General features: G+C 48.8%; 1 protein-coding gene across 1 annotated transcript in view; it reads right to left on the bottom strand.

Annotated features, from left to right (window-relative positions):
- The window catches only part of JPH2 (junctophilin 2), a 71,953-nt gene that overhangs the window by 4,406 nt on the left and 49,110 nt on the right, over positions 1 to 18,437 (bottom strand). Inside the window, exons 3-4 of the mRNA XM_029917952.1 lie at positions 1,837 to 1,955; positions 3 to 168 (exon numbers count right to left, since the gene is read on the bottom strand). Coding sequence (XP_029773812.1) covers positions 3 to 168; positions 1,837 to 1,955 — 285 coding nt within the window. The remainder of the gene's footprint in view (positions 1 to 2; positions 169 to 1,836; positions 1,956 to 18,437) is intronic.

The raw sequence follows: 18,437 nt of genomic DNA on the forward strand, positions 1-18,437 counted from the left end.
ACGGGGGGCCGCCCTCGGGCCTTGGGGGCTCGTGCTCGTGCAGCTGAGGGCTCTCGCGGGTCCGCTGTGGGGGGCCCCCCGCCCCTGGGCCCCGCTCCGGGGGCTCGAGCAGGCTCTCCGAGTTCTCCAGGATCTCCTGCAGCAGCCGGCGCTTCTGATACTCCGGACCTGCGGGGGACAACCGGCAAGGCTGGCCTCGAACCCCGGTTCCACCAACGACGACCCTGGGCAAGCCATTCAACCCCAGCCTCCTTTATTGACTCAGCCAGCACTTTCCTACCATCTAGCCTGTGCCCACCACTGTGCCAATTTCCAAACAGGAGCTCACTGAGGCGTTTTAACAACCCTATCTATGAGTTCCGTGCTATTAGCCTCATTTTTACAGAAGAAAGAAAGGAAGGCTCGGAGAGATGGCATCATTTGCCTAAAGTCACCAGGCTGACAAAGGGCAGAAGCAGGACCAGATCCAGTCCGACTGGCTGCGGAGTTATTGTTCTTAACCGTGGCACTGGTTTCTTTCCACTCCCTTATCTGAAAAATGGCCTAATCATACCTATTTCACAAATACTAATGCAAGGTTTAACTGAAAAAAAAAAAAACATGTCAAATGCCCAGCTCAGGGCCTGGCACAGGGTGACAGCAATGACCATCAAAAGTGGAAGTGACGCTGGGAGGTGTCCTTCCTCCTGGGACCAGCAGGGGGAGCAACTTTACAAGTCTGTGCTCGGAGGTCCCCCAGACAGTCCCCTGTGGTCTCGGGGCTACAGCCAGAATAACATTCAGAAAAGACAAGTCTAAGCATGCCACTCGCTAGAAACCCTTCAGGGCGGAGAAGGATCTCCCACCCGCTGGGCTCCCACTGCTCCACCCAGCCACCAACTCTGTACTAGAGGCAGGGGCTGCAGAGTAAGGACACATTTCGCCTCCCCGACCCCCCTCGCTGCCTGGTTTACCATCTAGCTTCCTCATCTGCCATTCCCTTCCAAGTTTCTGTGCCTTTGCACCGCAGTCCCTTCCTCTTGATTTGCCACACAGCACTACACGATGCAGGGATTCTCAATGAGTGGTCCCAAACCAGCAGCACTGGCATTGCCTGATCCTTGTTACAAAATCACACTCATGGGCTCCACCCTAGACCTACTGAATCAAAAACTCCGGGTGGGCCCAATGTTCTCGGAGATGTTTGAGACCCACTGACCTTCTCTAACATCTGCCTGCCTGGAGATGTAACTCCCCGGGTTACGTGCTCTCAGAGCCCCCGTTCTAACCACACAGAACATATGCTGTGTGGAATTTAATCATAACACAGAGACGACAGCCAACACCAACAGTTATCGAGAGCTTGCTATGGACGGGCCATGTGCTCTTCACCTGACATGCATTTAATCCACCCCCCAAAAAGGTATTATTCTTTCTCCCATTTTACAGATCAGAAGACTGAGGTTTACAGGAGCAAAAGAATTGAACAAGGACTCTGAGCTGGTGAGTAGTGGAGTCAGGACGTGAATACGTGCCTCATGCCCTGAAATGCTGTCCTCTCTCTTCACTAAGCTTCATCAGCTCAACAGCCTGCCTGCAGCAGAGAGAGTAGGCAGCCTGGAGTGGGGCCAGCGCGCAGCTGGGAGCCTCTGACTCCCCGCCACGACCTCAGCAAGAGTCCCCTGGTGTCGCCCCATCCCCTGCTTTCACCACACCCCCGTTGCCTGGACTCGCAGACATTTGTGAACCTGCCTGGGTATCCCAGCCTTCCAGCAAGCGAACCAAAAGAATAATGGCCCAACCCTGGGGACCTCCCCTCACCCTGTCCTGCCTGTCCCCTCCCCTGCGTGGCCTTACCTGGCTGGTAGAAGTCTGGAGCCAGCTCCCTGGCCAGAGTGCGGGCAATGTTGGACTCCTGGTTGGCAGCCACGGCAGCTTGTTCCGCTGCCTCAGCTTTGGCCTTGGCGTGGCTTGTCCTAAGGAAACAACATGGTAGAGACTCAGAATCCCTCCAGACAGCCAGCCCTCTGCCCACAAAAGATACACTGGACAGAGCATTCATTCACTCAGGCTGTCAATGAGTCTGTACTGACCCCTGTGGCCCAGACTGCTGTGCATGGCCTAGACCATTCCCCTTCTTTCTGAGCACGCAGATGGCCCACATCTGTCTTGCAATCAGCGTGATCAGGCAACTGAGTTCTGGCCAGTGCATTGTGGGAAGACATGACGTACGCTGTTTCCAGGTCGGGCCCATAAAAACCTCCTCTGCAATCTACCTCCTGTCCTTTTGCCCTGTTGCTGGTTGAATGGAAGAAAAGCTAATACTCCAGAACAGGGAACTTAACCTCTTCTGGATCACAGACCCCTCTGGCATGTGGTGGTACCTATGGACTCCTTCTCAGAATAAGGTTTTAAAATGCATAAAATACATAGGATTACAAAAGGATCCAATTACACTGACACACTGTTACCGAAATATTTAAAGTAACAAATTCATAATATAATGTCTGTGTCCTTCTTCATGAACACATTGAATAAAATATCTAGCAAGTCTACGAATTACACTAATTTTAAAGTCTAGATGGGCATAAAGGGTGTTTCAAAGATATCTGCAATAGGGGCACCTAGCTGGCTAGTCAGTGGAGCATGTAACTCTTGATCTCTGGGCTGTGAGTTCTAGCCCCACATTGGGTGTAGAAATTACTTTAAAAATATTAAAAAAAACATATCTGCAACAATAATAATATGAAAGTATATTTGATTTCTATGGGTAACAAAGTCACAGGTATTTCTTTATTTTTTTAATTTATTTATTTTTTGAGAGAGAGACAGAGTGCAAGTAGGGAGGGAGTAGAGAGAGAGGGAGATGCTGAATCTGAAGCAGGCTCCAGGCTCTGAGCTGTCAGCACAGAGCCTGACACGCGACTCAAACTCATGGACCACGAGATCATGACCTGAGCCAACGTCAGATGCTTAACCAACTGAGCCACCCCGGCACCCCAAGTTACACATATTTCTAATATTCCTATGGTTTGTGGCCTACCTCCATAATTTGAAGCCAATCTTAATTTCAGTTAGAGGTTAGTAAAAATAAGATAGTTTTCCCATCTGTTGTAGGCACTTTTGTGCCCTGGCCAGATCCCTTCGCTGAGCAAATGCACCCACCCCTAGCTCCTATATAGGCTGCCAATGATGCACTGCTGTCCCAGAGAACTGCACCCAGCAGAAGCCATGTTGCTTCAGAGGTAAAGTGCCCCCCACTCCAACCAAGCAGCCCACAACTAATGACTGATGACACCCACCGAGAGTCCCCTCCTAACCCAGGAAGAACCAACTCTGCGGTATGAGCCACAGAACACCCTCCCCAACCCCTCGCTGTGAAGCCAGGCTGAAGCAGGACTGCAGGTAAGATTACATCCGTGCTGGGTTACTTCCCTACCCTGCCCTGTTTCTGTCACCCTCCCCTCTCCTGGGAGCATCCCCTCAAAAAATCACCTGCTCACGGGGCGCCTCAGTGCGTGAAGCATCCAGCTCTTGATCTTGGCTCAGATCATATCTTACAGTTCGTGAGATGGAGCCCCTCGTCGGGCTTTGTACTGATAGCACAAAGCCTGCTGGGGATTGTCTCTCTCCCTCTCTCTGTGCCCCTGCCCTGCTCGCATGCTCTCTCTCTCTCTCAATAAATAAATAAAAACTTAAAGAAAAAATCTGCTCAGGAATCCCCACCTCAGAATCTGCTTCTAAGGAGTCTAACCTAAGACAGCATCCAGGGTCACAGACTCCCTGAATTCCATCCCCAGAACCTGCTGTAAACCCGTGTTAAGAGACACAACGGAAAGAACCGAGGTCGAGATGATTATAGATAATGTGAAGTCCCCTTCCCACAGGCTCACGTTGGAATGTGGACCACTTAGAAATTACATTGGAACATTCAGTGTGGAGCTTTTAAAGAAGCAGTAAATGTGTATTGTGTTAAGCACCTGAGGTCGGGGAGATGTTTGCTTCAGCTGTTCGTCTAGCCAGAAGCACCTAGTAAAATAATAGCAGCTCCATTGTGAATGGGCCAGGCCCTGAGAAGGAGCAAGAGCTCAGTGCTCTGAGGAACTGAACAGTCAAATCAGTGTCCACACGTGCAGATGAGTTCATTCCTCAGGGAGTTGGTGTCTGTCTCCGTATCTCAATCTCTAGCATATAGAATTGGGCCTGGGATAAGGGAGATGGATTTTATTAAGCTGCTTCTATGTGACAGACCCTTTACCTACGTTGTCCCCTTCAATCCTCAAAACTGCCTGGGAGGTAGTTTTTACTGTTTGTAATTTACACCTGGGGAAACTGAGGCTCAGAGAGGGGTCTTTCTCAAGGATGCAAAATAATAGTTAATACTTACAAAGTGTTTACCACATGCCACAGGATTTGTGGAAATTAACTCATTTGATCGCCCAATAACCCTGGAGAGCAGGTATTAGCCATCCCTCTTTACCGAGGGAATTTTAAGGAACTAAGGCTAACTTCCACAGCCAAGAAGTGACAGGGCAAGATTTCAAACCAAGGCATTCTGGGATCTCAGGCCCGTGCCTTTAACCGCAGGCTATCCTGTCACCCAGCAGGGAACAGAGGCGTCGAACCCAGAACTCTATGATTTCCAAGCCCCGCCCTCACCGCCATGCCGCCTTCCCACAATAATGTTTACTGAAGGAAGGAATGCATAAACGTGGGATGTCCGGCTGGCTTAGTCGGTAGAGCACACAGCCCTTGATCTCAGGGTCTGAGTTTGAGCCCCACATTGGGCACAGAGTTTACTTTAAAAAGAACGAATACGTAAGTGAACTCACGCATGCTCACAGGGATAAGCGGAGGGGCACTCACGCATGAGCACGGTTATAAGTGTAAGACAGACAGGGAGTGGCCAAGAGCACAGCTTTGGATTCCAGTTCGGTGCTGCCAAGGCTAGGGCTAGGGTGAGGCAAGTAAAGCATTCACCTCCAGCTCAAACTTTAGGGAGATACCAAAAACTAAGCAAGAGAAAACTATATTTTAAAGCAATATTTTAAAAGTCAAAAATAATGCCAAAAATCCTTAATGAACAAGATGTGAACACATTTTTAAAAAGACTGGATCAGACCCTGCCCTTTTGCATGACCTTACCCACTTCAACCTACTCCTGATCCCACTGTGACTCTAGGACCTTGGACGAGTTGCTCTGCCTCTCTGTGCCCCAGTTTCTTCATCTGTACAATGGAGATAATTATTTTCCCTTCTTGGAGTTGCTGTGAAAACTACTGATTTAAGAGGCAGCATATGAAAACCTTTAGGCCACCATGTGACTGAGTGGAGGTGGTGATGATGGTGGAGGAGATGATGGCGGTGGTGATGGTGGTGGTGATGGCGTGGTGGAGGTGGAGCCATTGGTGGAGGAGGTGATGGTGGCAGAGGAGGTGATGGTGGAGGAGGTGATGGTGGTGGTGACAGCAGTGGTAGTGGTGGAGGTGATGGTGGTGGGGGCAGTGGTGATGGTGGAGGTGATGGTGGTGGAGACAGTAGTGGTGGTGGAGGAGGTGGTGGTGGGGACAGTGGTGATGGTGGTGGGGACAGTGGTGATGGTGGTGGGGACAGTGGTGGTGGCGGAGGTGATGGTGGTGGGGACAGTGGTGGTGGTGGTGGAGGCAGTGGAGGAGCTGGTGTTGGTGGAGGTGATGGTGGAGGAGGAGTTGATGAAGGAGAAGAAGAAAGATGAGGTTCATGACATCAAAACTGAGTGTGGTATCTGCACATCCCAGGTTCATATTTGCCTGTATGTGGATGCAAGTGACTCAAACTGCTAAACTTTCCAGAAACACTTCCCCGGCAACCTGAAACCCCAGGTCGGGGGAGGAGAGAAAGTGCTGGGCAAACCTTCAAAGGGAGAAAATGTCCTTTTTTGGTAACATAAGCTGGATGGCGCTTGCTTGTTTCCTTGGTGGCCCAGGAAGCCGTGCTGCAGGGCTCCTCCTAAGGCCAGAAAGGCAGCCTGCACACAGAGCCCAGGAGAGCTGGGGGATCAACCCCAGAGCAGTCAGAGCAGGGGTTGAGAAAGGGACGGCCACACAGCCCAAGGCAGGGAGGGCTGCTGTGTTCACCAAAGCGCACTGCTCTTCCCCGTGTCAGTCAGTTTGGCCGGCTGACCCCCTGGCCTCTGGTCCCAGCAATGGCTGCCGTCCTTCAAGCCAGGCACCCTGTGTTCTCCCACCCCCTCCTCCGCAGCTCCCTGCGGCAGCCACGGCCATCACTCACCGAGTCCCCTCTCCTAGTCCTGCTGGAGCTCCAGCATCTGCGGCCTCTCCCTCCTTCCGTCACTGCTCCTCAAAGCCCCCATGTGCTCCCTACAACTGACCACAGTGGCATCGCGGGCTGGCATCCAGGGGCCTCAGCTCTTGCTTAAAATCTTTGCAAAGCCTCCTACCAGGCTCAAAATAAAGCCCAAAGCACTTAGCACAGCCTCGAGCCTCTCCAGTCCTCCGGCCGAGGCTGCCCTGATGAGCAAGTCACCAGCTGCCTTCTGGGCACAGGGCTGCCAACTCACGGGATGAGGGCGGGGCACCTGCTGTTGCCCAGAGGCTCTTGTAGGTCAGGGCCACTCACAGTGTGGCCCCTCACCCGCCTGGCCCCTCATCACGTGGGAGCTTGTCAGAAATGCAGGTTCTGGGGCTCCACCCCAGACCTACTGAGTCAGGACTTCAGGGGGAGGAGCCCAGGAATCTGTTTTAGAAGTACTCCAGAAGCTTCCACTGCTCCCTGAAGTCTAAGAAGCATGCGCTGGCAGACAGACCGAGCCACCGGCTCTATGCTGGGCAGCTCCCGGCCTGCTCAACTCCCCAGGAGCCTTGCTTGCGGAGGAGAAGCACCAGGATCCCTTCTGCGGGGTCAGGCCCTGCTCGGGAAATGCTGGGCCTGTGTCTTCTCCTATGACCACTCACTGTGTGCGGGCCGAGACCGCTGGGGCAGAGTCTCCAAGGATGGCTCTGACCTACGGGAAAGACAACCAGCAGAAACTGGGGCAGGGGGAGGGGCAGGGATCAGTCACTCTTCTTGATTTCATTCGGATTATCTTTCGTCAGCGGGGTTAAAAATAAGGCTGGTGGTTCTGGGACAGGGGCACGGCGATAACCCAACAGAACCGCTTCTGGGAGCACCCCCAGCACCCCGACTTCTTTTCCTGACCCCTAGCCCGCTAACTGCTTTTGCAGTCAGCCTTGCTGCCCAGTCTCTACCAGGCATTGATGGCTTCCTGGGCCAGAGAGGATGTTGGGCTTATCCCTGACTCCATGCCTTTGTGCAGGCTGTCCCCCACCTGGAATGCTCCTTCCCTCTGCCCGCCCTCCCAGTCTTAGAGGGCCAGCGTTAAACCCCCTTCTGTATATTGATTTGTTCATTCAATATCACTTTCTGGAGTGCTTACTGAGTGCACTATTCAGGGTGGACAGAACAGCAAACCGAGCACCCCAAAGCCCCTGGTAGAACTCACGTTCTAGTGCAGGGGGTCAGCACACTGCAGGAGCGCGCCAGCCAGCAGTGCCCGTGAGCAGAGACGGGTTTGTCTACTTCTGAATGGTTGAAAAAAAAAAAGAGTAATATTTTCTGATACATGAAAATTACATGAAATTCAGATTTCAGTGTCCTCATAAATAAAGTTTCATTGGAACCCAGCCACACCCATTTGTTGACACACTGTCTAGAGTTAAGTAGTTACCAGCTGTGTGACCTGCAAGGCCAAAAATATGTACCACCTGCTCTTCTGTAGGAAAAAGTTGACTGACCCCTGTTTTAATGCATTCACTCAACAACTGTCTCTTCTACTACTACTATTAACAACATTAATATCTGTTATTAGTGCCAGCTCTGGGCTATGGCTGCCGTTACACGAATGACCTCAGAGAGGTGGAGTCACTTTCTCAAGGTCACACAGCTAGGAAGTGAATCAGCCCCAAGCTCTTACCCATTACACCAAGCTGCCACCCTCTTGCCAGTAACTCAGGGCCAGTCCTCCATGTGCTGGGACCAGGGAAGGGGACCAATAGGACCCAACAGCCACCTGAGCCTACCACAGCCTTTCCAAGACAACCACCCCACAGCCCTGAAAACCAATGGATGAAGAGGGACGCAGAGTAAAGCCTCTAAACTGTTGGGTAGAGTTGCTAAGAAGAGAGAAACTCCAGCTAGGTGGCTTGGGTGGGGGGCCCTAGCACTGCCCCTTTACAACCTTTGGCAAATCTGAGCCCCTGAACCCCAGTCTCCTCATCTGTAAAATGGGGATAATATCAGCAGCTACCAGGCAGAAATGATGTAAGAAGTAAATGAACAGACAGTCATCCGGCCCTCAGAGCAGTGGCCAGGACACAGGAAGTCCATATAGGGCTTGTTAATAAAATAAATAAGCAGAACTTTTTTTGTAGAAGTCTAAAAATCCTGGATGTACTCTGGGCCGCTGAGTTGTTAAAAAAAAATTAAAACTCCTTTTTCATTTTTAAAATGAAAAAAAATCTTCAGAACAAAGAACCCTGGTGTGTTCGGAGGACAGAGGCAGACAGTGAGTCCCCAGCTCAAAGCTCTGCCGGGCCCTCTGGAGGGCGCAGAGGTGGCTGACAGGGACAGTGCTGTCAAGGGCCTTCCTGTGGCGGGGGTGCTTCAGATGCCACTGCCTGCCTTCTCCCAAAATAGCCCCTCGCCCACAGCTCTGGCTGGCCATGGCCACTTCCTCCCAACAATCACGGGCAGAGTAATCACAAGAAGGAAGCACAGCTAGGGTCCCCAACACCCGCCCAGAGAGCTGCCTGGAAGAAAGCCCCCAAGGATGGAGGCAAGGGCATGGCTGGCCAGTCCCGACTGATGGGGGACCCTCCTCCCCTCTCCAGCCAGCCCCAAGACTTCATCTGACACATGGTGCTAAGTCCCTGCCAGGAAGCCCCCCTCACCAGAGGGGTTAAGGGCAGAAGCTCTGGTCTATTTTTATTTTTATTTTTTATGTTTATTTATTATTGAGACAGAGAGAAACAGAGCATGAGTAGGGGAAGGGCAGAGAGAGAGGGAAACCCAAAATCCGAAGCAGGCTCCAGGCTCTGAGCGGTCAGCATAGAGCCCGACGCGGGGCTCGAACCCACGAACCGTGAGATCATGACCTGAGCCGAACTCAGATGCTTAACTGACTGAGCCACCCATGCACACCAGAAGCTCCAGGGTAAATAACAGCACCATCACAATCCAGGTATCTGACCTCTGCTCACTGGTCTCAGTTTCCTCAACTGTGAAATGAGGATAATAATACTTCACAAAATTACTGAGAGTCCGAAATGAGCATAAATGGAGCATTTAACAAATAGTAGCTTTCATTATCATGGTTTCTGCTACTCTTATAACAGTGCTTACCAGCGATTCCCTTCCAGAATTCTATGGACTGCCAACAAATTGTGATGTAAATACCCATTCTTGTGGAAGGATATGTCCTCTGAATACTGTTCCAAGATTCACCCGTGCTGTACCCTGTGTCCACAGTTCAATCCTTTCTTCTTTTTATTTTTATTTTTATTTTGAGAGAGAGAAAGAGAGAGTGTGCATATGTGAGCAGAATAGGGACAGAGAGAGAGGAGAAGAGAGAATCCCAAGCAGGCGCCTCGCTCAGCACAGAGCCCAACACAGGGTCTGATCTCACGATCCTGGGGTCACGAGCTGAAATCAGGAGCTGGACGCTCACATGACTGAGCCACCCGGCGCCCCCATATTTCAATCCTTTCCACCAGCAAACGTTGTTTTACCATGTGCAGCAATTGTATTGATTTTACCTGGTCGTTTAGGTTGTTTCCGCTTTCTGGCTGCTGTGAATAATGCCGCTACGGGCATCGGTGCATCAGTTCTTGCATGTCTGTAAGTTTTCATTTGTCTTTGGGTGCCCATCCAGGAGCAGAATTTCCGGGTCATGTGTTAAATCCATGTTCTGACCGAGGGGACCACCAGGCTGGGTCCACAGCGGCTGCACCATTTTACATCCTCCCTGAACATAGGAAGGCTCCCATTTCTCCACATCTTCGCTAACACTTGTTATTATAATCATCTTTCATGTTTTATTCATACTAGTGGTTTGTGAGGTGGCGGTGACAGCAGTGATGGTGGCGGAGGCAGCATGAGCCATCGAGGACACGTCCGTCTGCATTTCCCTGGTGGCTAATGATGTTGAGCATCTTATTCATGGGCTTCGCGGTCATTTGTAAATCTCAGGAGAAATGTCTCTTCAGATCCTTTGCCTTTTTTTTTAAGTGGGTTTTTGTCTTTTTTATTATTGAGCTGTAAAAGTGCCTTATATAGTCTAGAGTCCCTTATCAGAGATATTGCCAATACTTTTCCTTCCTGTGGTTTGTCTCTCCACTTTCTTGATATGATCCTTTGCAGCATAAAGGTCTTTCAGCTTAATGCAATCCGGTGTATCTGTTTTGTTTTTGTTTTTCTTTGTTGCCTGTGCTTTTGGTGCCAGAGCCAAGAAGGCTTTGCCTAAGCTGTGGTCACAAAGGCTTGCTCCCATATTTTCTTCTAAGAATTTCCCAGTATTAGTGCTGACGTATAGATCTATATATAGCCTTGCTTCGAATAAGAAAAATGGGAAATGACCTAAGGGTTCATGCCGCCTGTGAGTTAGGTACTACCACCACTGCACAAATGAGAAAACTGAGTCACAGAGAGCCTAAGTCACTTGCTCATTGTTATTATAATGAGCACTGAGCCAGAAAGGAAGGAAATAGAGTCTGGTAAGAGAGACAGACAAGACTGAAAGGTCCTGACAGCAGAGCAAACAGAAGTCAGCAGAGTAGGAGAAAGCTCATGGTTCCAAGAGTTCGAGCCCCACGTCGGACTCCGTGCTGACAGCTCAGATTCTGGGTCTCCCTCTCTCTCTGCCGCTCCCCTGCTCACACTCGGTCTCAATCTCTCTCAAAAATAAACATTAAAAAAAATTTAAGGGTATAAAAATGACATGACTTCATTATAGAAATTTTTTGAAAATGAGCAGATTTTCTTTTTAAAAAAAATGCCGTCAATGTTTTGGTCCCTGGAGGTGGTTAGCACAGCTGTAGGACTATGGGTGACTTAATAAATTTCCTGTGCTTTGACTTTCCATCCGTAAAATAGGGAGATTAATAGCTCCCACCTCATTGAATTGCTGGGATTACAGAGTGAATTAATGTAAGAAAGCATTTGGAAGAGTAGGCTCTATGGGAGAGTTTGGAATTTTTCGATAAAGTGGCTTTGTTCCAGGTGGAGGGGGCGGCCATGCCTGCCACCTCCTCGGAGCCCAGAGAACACCCTCATCGTGGAAACCCAGCCTGGAATCCCCAGGCCGGGGACGTGACCTCTTCCAGATCACACTGTGGATTTTTATTTATTTATTTTGTGTGAGAGAGAGAGCACAAGCCAGGGAGGGGCAGAGAGAGAGAATCTCAAGCAGGCTCCACATATCAGGGCCGAGCTGGATAAGAGGCTCGAACCCATGACCTGAGCAGAAACCAAGAGATGCTTAACCCACTGAGCTACCCAGGGCCCCCATGTCACGTTTTACAGTGGCCCTTGTCCCCTGCTGGAAGAAGGCCTCTTCCATATGTGAGCAGGTGTGTGTGACCCTGCCCCCACCTAGGAGGCAGTGGCAATGTAATGAGTTGCTGTTTACTGAGTGCTAACTGTGTGCCAGACACCTGACCTATGTGGTCAGCTGAGTAACGACCCAACGCTTCCCCGTCCCAATCCCTTGAACCTGCGTTGGTGGTATAGTGGTGAGCGTAGCTGCCTTCCAATCCCTTGAACCTGTGAATGTGACCTTATATGGCAAAAGGAGCTTTGCAGATGTGATTAAGGATCTTGAGATGCATGGATTATCCTGGATTACCCAGGGAGGCCCCAAATGTGATCATGAGTGTCCTTACAGGAGGAGGCAGAAGGAGGGGGGACGGCGGGAGAGGAGGCAACATGATGATAGCAGCAGAGACTGTATATGAAAAAGAAGAGGGGCGCCTGGTGGCTCAGTCGGTTAAGTGTCTCACTCTTGATTTTGGCTCAGGTCATGACCTCCCGGTTCATGGGTTCGAGCCCCATGTCAGGCTCTTCACTGACAGTGCAGAGCCTGCTTGGGATTGTCTCTCTCCCTTTCTCTGCCCCTCCTGTTCTCTGTCTCTCAAAATAAGTAATCTTAGAAAAAAAAAAAAAGCAGCAGCAGCAGAGACTGGAGCGGTGTGATGTGAAAATTGGAGGGGCCATGAGCTGAGAAATGGGGCAGCCGCCAGAGCTGAGAAGTCAAGGAACTGGATTCTCCCCTGGAGCCTCCAGAAGGAATTAGCCATGCTGACCTTGGCTGTGGCCTGGTGAGACCAATTCCAGACTTCTGACCTCCAGAAGTATAAATGAATAGATCTGGGTTGTTTTAAGGCCCCAAGTCTGTGGAAGTTTGTCACAGCGGGAACAGGAAGCTAAAACAGCTTGTGTGATCTCAGGCCATCCTCAAGACAACTCACTTCACGGGGAAGAAAAGCAGGCTCAGGAAATCATCTGCCTGAGGCTCATCGCTGGAAAGAGCCAGAGCCAGCTGGAACGTGCCCCCAGGGCCGTCTGGCTCCAAAGCCTTTGCTGGCCCACGTGTCCGCTGTGCTTCCTCAGTTCAAGCCCACATTCCAAGAGGGCCCAGAGGCCAGCACCCAGCCTTTTCCCCCAGGGGCGGTGTGAGGCCCTGGGTCACTGTGCCCCTGTGAGAGGGCCAGGGCTAGTGGTTCCCGGCGGTGAGAACTCCGCTCCCCCAGGAAAGCCTAGTCCACCGGGGCTGGAATGGCCTGGCTGACTGCGTGTGACTGAGGTCTGGCTGCACTTTGGTAACTAGGGAGGGGCCAGGGAGGGGACCCCGGGCTCTGCACCCCTCCCCCACGTCAGACTGGGTCCTGCAGTCCAATCTGGATCCTAGCGGCTGGCAGGGTGGCCTCTGCTGTGTGGGCTGACACAGAGACCTTCGGAGCAGCACCGAGAAACTTCTTTTTGTGCCAGGTTCAAAAACCACAGGTTACAAATGATAAAAACAGGAATATTAAAGCTACAGCACCGATTCCACTGAGCTCCCATGTGCACGACCCGGTTTGTAACAGGGCTGTGAACACAGTAACAATTCAGTTTGGAGGTACAGTGCTCGAGAGCCTGGAACCCACAAACACAATGCCTGGGTTTGAACCCCTGACTCACACACGAGGCTGTGTGGCCTAGGAAAATTGCTTAACTTCTCTGTGCATTCATCCTCCCTTTGGAACAATGAGTGTGGCAGGCACATTTCTCAGGGTGCTCCCGGTACTCACACCCTTGTGGAATCCCCTCCCCTGTGTGTGGGCTGGACCTAGGTTTCTAAATCAAAGAACATGAAAAAAGTGATTTGTTTATAAAAGAGTGACTTCTCTCTTGCTAGCAGTTTCTCTTGCTGGCCTTAGGGGACCTCCACGTGGCAAGGAACTGAGGGCAGCCTCCAGCCAACAGCAGTGAGAAACTGAGGCCTTCATTCCGAAGGCCCACAAGAATATGTCTATCGCGAGGGGCGCCTGGGTGGCTCAGTTAGTTAAGCATCTGACTTCAGCTCAGGTCATGATCTTGCAGTTCATGAGTTCGAGCCCCATGTCCAGCTCTGTGCTGACAGCTCAGAGCCTGGAGCCTGCTTTGGATTCTATGTCTCCCTCTTTATGCCCCTCCCCCACGCAAAAATAAATAAAAACATTAAAAGATAACAAAAAAGAATATGTCTATCGTGATATTGTGATTTATAAGAAATACAGCTAACTCTTGAACAAGGCAGGGGTTAGGTGCATCAACCTCCCAACACTGTCAAAGATCCAAGTATCACTTCTGACTCCTCACAAACTTAACTACTAATAGCCTATGTTGATCAGAAGATTTACTGACAATATATACAGTTAATTAGCTGTTGAAAGAATATAGTATATAGCTATACTATAGCTTTTCTCTAGCTTAGTTTATTGAAAGAATATAGTGTATAGCTATACTATTATAGTATAATATATTATAGTATAGTATAGCTATACACTATATTCTTTCAATAAACTAAGCTAGAGAAAAAGAAATGTTATTAAGAAAACCGAAAAGAAGAGAAAACACATTTATAGTACTCTATTTTATCTACGGGGAAAAATCCATGTATCAGAAGACCTGTGCAGGTCAAACACATGTCATTTAAGGGTCAACTTGAAGATCACTCAGATGACCAAAATATGTTTCTCATGTATATTTGGTCTTTGTCCATGGTTCCTGTTTCATGGTTTCCAAAACTCTTGAAATTTCCTGAGTGATAAGAGCAATGGGAGCAACTTTCATTACAATATGTAGTCTTTTGGCACAAAAACAGACACTCAGATCAATGGAACAGAATAGAGAGCCCAGAAATGGACCCACAAATGTATGGCCAACTAATCTTTGACAAAGCAGGAAAGATTATCCAATGGAATAAAGACAGTCTCTTCAGCAAGTGGTGCTGGGAAAACTGGACAGGGACATGCAGAAAAGTGAACCTGGATCACTTTCCTACACCATACACAAAATAAATTCAAAATGGAAGAAAGACTTAAACATAAGACAGGAAGCCATCAAAATCCTAGAGGAGAAAAAGGCAACAATCTCTTTGACCTCGGCTGCAGCAACTTCTTACTCAACACATCTCCGGAGGCAAGGGAAACAAAAGCAAAAATGAACTATTGGGACCTCATCAAGATAAAAACTTCTGCACAGCAAAATAAACAATCAGCAAAACTAAAAGGCAACTGATGGAATGAGAGAAGGTATTTGCAAATGACATATCAAAATCTATAAAAAATTTATCAAACCAAACACCACAAAAACAAAAAATCCAGTGAAGAAATGGGCAAAAGACATGAATAGACACTTCTGCAAAGAAGACATCCAGATGGCCAACTGACACATGAAAAAATGCTCAACAGCATTCATCATCAGGGAAATACAAATCAAAACCACAATGAGACACCCCCTCACACCTGTCAGAATAGCTAACAGTAACAACTCAGGCAACAACAGCTGTTGGCAAGGATGCAGAGAAAGAGGATCTCTTTTGCTCTGCTGGTGGGAATGCAAACTGGTGCAGCCGCTCTGGAAAACAGTATGAAGGTTCCTCAAAAAATTAAAAATAGAACTACCCTATGACCCAGCAATTGCACTAGTGGGTATTTATCCAAAGGATTCAGGTGTGCTGTTTTGAAGGGGCACATGCACCCCAATGTTTATAGCAGTGCTATCAACAATAGCCAAAGTATGGAAAGAGCCCAAATGTCCACGGATGGATGAATGGATATGAAGATGTGGTATATATATACAATGGAGTATTCCTTGGCAATCAAAAAGAATGAAATCTTGCCATTTGCAACCACATGGATGGAACTAGAGTGTATTATGCTAAGTGAAATTAGTCAGAGAAAGACGAATGTCATATGACTTCACTCATATGAAGAATTTAAGATACAAAACAGATGAACATAAAGGAAGGGAAGCAAAAATAATATAAAAACAGGGAGGGGAAAGAACATAAGAGACTCTTAAATACAGAGAACAAACAGGTTGCTGGAGGGGTTGTGGGAGGGGGGATGGGTTAAATGGGTAAGAGGCATTAAGGAAGGTTCCTGAAATCATTGTTGCACTATATGCTAACTTGGATGTAAATTAAAAAATAAATTAATTCTAAAAAACAATATTTAGTCTCTTGTTCCCAGTTCGTGAAATCACTTCAAAGCCATAAAAACGAAATGGACGTCTTGATATTTATAACAAGCCCCTTCCCACCACACCTGTGTTTATGATGAGAAGGTGACTTTCAGAAAGCACCTAATGATGGAGGCTGCTGGCCAGGGGCACCGACCAAGAATAGAGGGCTGGAAGCCTCAGCCCCACCCCATGATTTCAGGGGAAGGGAGGCTGGAGGTTGAACCAATCACCAATGGCCAATGATTTAATCAATCACGCCTATGTAAAGAAGCCTCCATAATAACCTAATGGGACGGTGTTCAGAGAGCTTCTGGATTGGTGAATACGTGAAGAGTGTCACACTTAGGGCACAGAAGCCCTGCATAGCTCTTCTGTGGAGCTGGTTCTGAGTTACATCCTTTGATAATAAACTAGTAACCTAGTAAATAAATTGTTTCTCTGAGTCCTGTGAGCTGCTCTAGCAAATTAATTGAACCCAGAAACGGGGTCATTGGAACCTCCTACCTACCACTGGTCAGTCAGGAGCCCAGGTGACACCCTGGATTTGCGAATGGCATGGGTGGGGGCCGTCTTGTAGGACTGATCCCCTGACTTGTGGGCTCTGACGCCACCTCCCGAGAGATAATGTCAGAATTGAGTGGACTTCTCAGACCCCCAGCTGGTGTCAGTGAACTGCTTGGAGCCATGGAGGGGAACCATATGCCCCCACGACATGTTGAAACTGGGTGCTGAGGCCACTTCCTACCTCCTAGGGTTGCTACGCAAGTTAGCATGAACCACAGAGCAGTGGCTCACATAGAGCACCCGCCAGAAGAGTGCACTAATACAGATTTTTCACTTCAATAATTTTCTGTGTTTCTGTATATTCGTATTTAGCATTTCAAACTGCTCAGCTTTTTCCTTTAGAAATTTGGTGTCTACGTCTTTTCAGGGCTAGTGATTCCTGTTCTGGGAGTCTGGCCAACAGATGTGCTGGGAATGACACACGTGCAAAGGCGTTTATAGCAACATGGTTTGTAATAGCAAAAGACTGGAAACAAACCCAAAGCCAGCAGTAGGGACCTGGTTAACCAAGTTATGGTATGGCCATTCGAAGGACTTTATGCAGCCAGTACTAAGAATGAGATAGATCTTTAAAACAGAATGAATCTCGATAGGCCAAGGTATGGAGCAGGTGTAAGTTAATGTATATTGTGTACAACGCTTGTGTAAACAAGTGCGTTTGCTCTTCTATGTGTGGGGTATTTCTGGAAGGACAGGTAAGGAATTAGTAATAAAGGCTGCTTACTGGGATCAAAACTAGATGGCTGGGGAGGAGGTGGAAGGGAGGAAGACACACACGCATGCACGCACACGCATGCACGAGCACACACACACACACACACACACACACACACTCATTAGAGCTGTGGACATTCCTTTTTTCCTATATCCTCCTCTCACCTCACACATCGTTCTCCACCTGCTCTGCACCCTGAGGGGACCCTCCTCCATGGTCTGGATCCACAGTGCCCTTGCTCTCTGGTTTCCAGCTGTGTTCAGCTGATGGGGGCACCAGCCAAGGGCTGGAGGAGGGAGAGGGAGCGGTTCCAGAGGGTTCTCTCCTCCACAGCTTGCACCTATCAACTCTAGTGTAACACCATTTGCTCCCCCGGCTCCTTCAGACCCAGGGAACTAGTGGCTTCCAATCATTGCTGCGTACCCCAACATCCCTGATTCGTTTCCTGCCCAGCTGGTACCAACATCCAGTTATAAGATGAGTAAGTTCTGGGGACTGCATAGAGAGCATCGTGGTTAGAGTTAGCGGTACCTATTATATGCTTGAAAGTTGCTAAGAGGTCTTAAATATTACGTGACACAATGGCAGTGTTAGCTAATCCCGGGGTGGTAATCATTTTGCAATATATAAATGAGTCAAATCGACACATTGTACACAGTAGTGTTATATGCCAATTATAGCTCAATAAAGTTGGGGGGAAATCCAGGAGGTTCATGAAACTGTCTGCCACTCAACTCTGAACATATCCTTTCCTGCCAGGACTCTGATGGATATGACCCTTTTAGATCTTTTGAATGTGCATATAGTATGCCTACTGCAAGATAGATGAATGAATGAATGAATGAATGAATGAGTAAATAAAAATTTAAAAACCTAATATCTATGAGTGCTAGGATTTCTACATGATTTAACTGATTCCTGAAAACAACCCTACGGGGTAGTATTACTATGTTCACTAAATAGACAGGGGAGCCACATAGCCAGGAAGTGCTCTAGGCCCCAGGTTGGCCCGATTCCCAAGCCTGTATCAGCCAGTGTAGGATGGGCCTGGTCTCACTTGCCAATGCCACAGGAAGAGGGCAAGGCCTGGGCTGAGATCCAAGTTTCCCGAGCTGGTCCTGCTCTATCCGATGTTCTCCAGTGCTTTGTTAGAACTGGAACTTGACTAAGACGTATGCAACGAGCGATATTAAAAATATCTTGCAAGTGCTATGGGGGGTGGGCACCAACCAATGAGAGTGGTGTGCCAGGTGGTTAACCATTTAGTTGCTGGGTCCCGAGGAGTCAGTATCCTGGGCAAGAGGCGAGGTGTACAGGACAGTAATGGGAGGTGGAGAACGCTTAGGGTGCTCAGGGGAGTTCATGGTATGAACTGATACAAATCAGAATATTTCAAAATGTTAATTGGTGTGATGTT

The sequence above is a fragment of the Suricata suricatta genome, chromosome 12, assembly GCF_006229205.1.
Source record: "Suricata suricatta isolate VVHF042 chromosome 12, meerkat_22Aug2017_6uvM2_HiC, whole genome shotgun sequence".
NCBI classification, from domain to species: Eukaryota; Metazoa; Chordata; class Mammalia; order Carnivora; family Herpestidae; genus Suricata; species Suricata suricatta.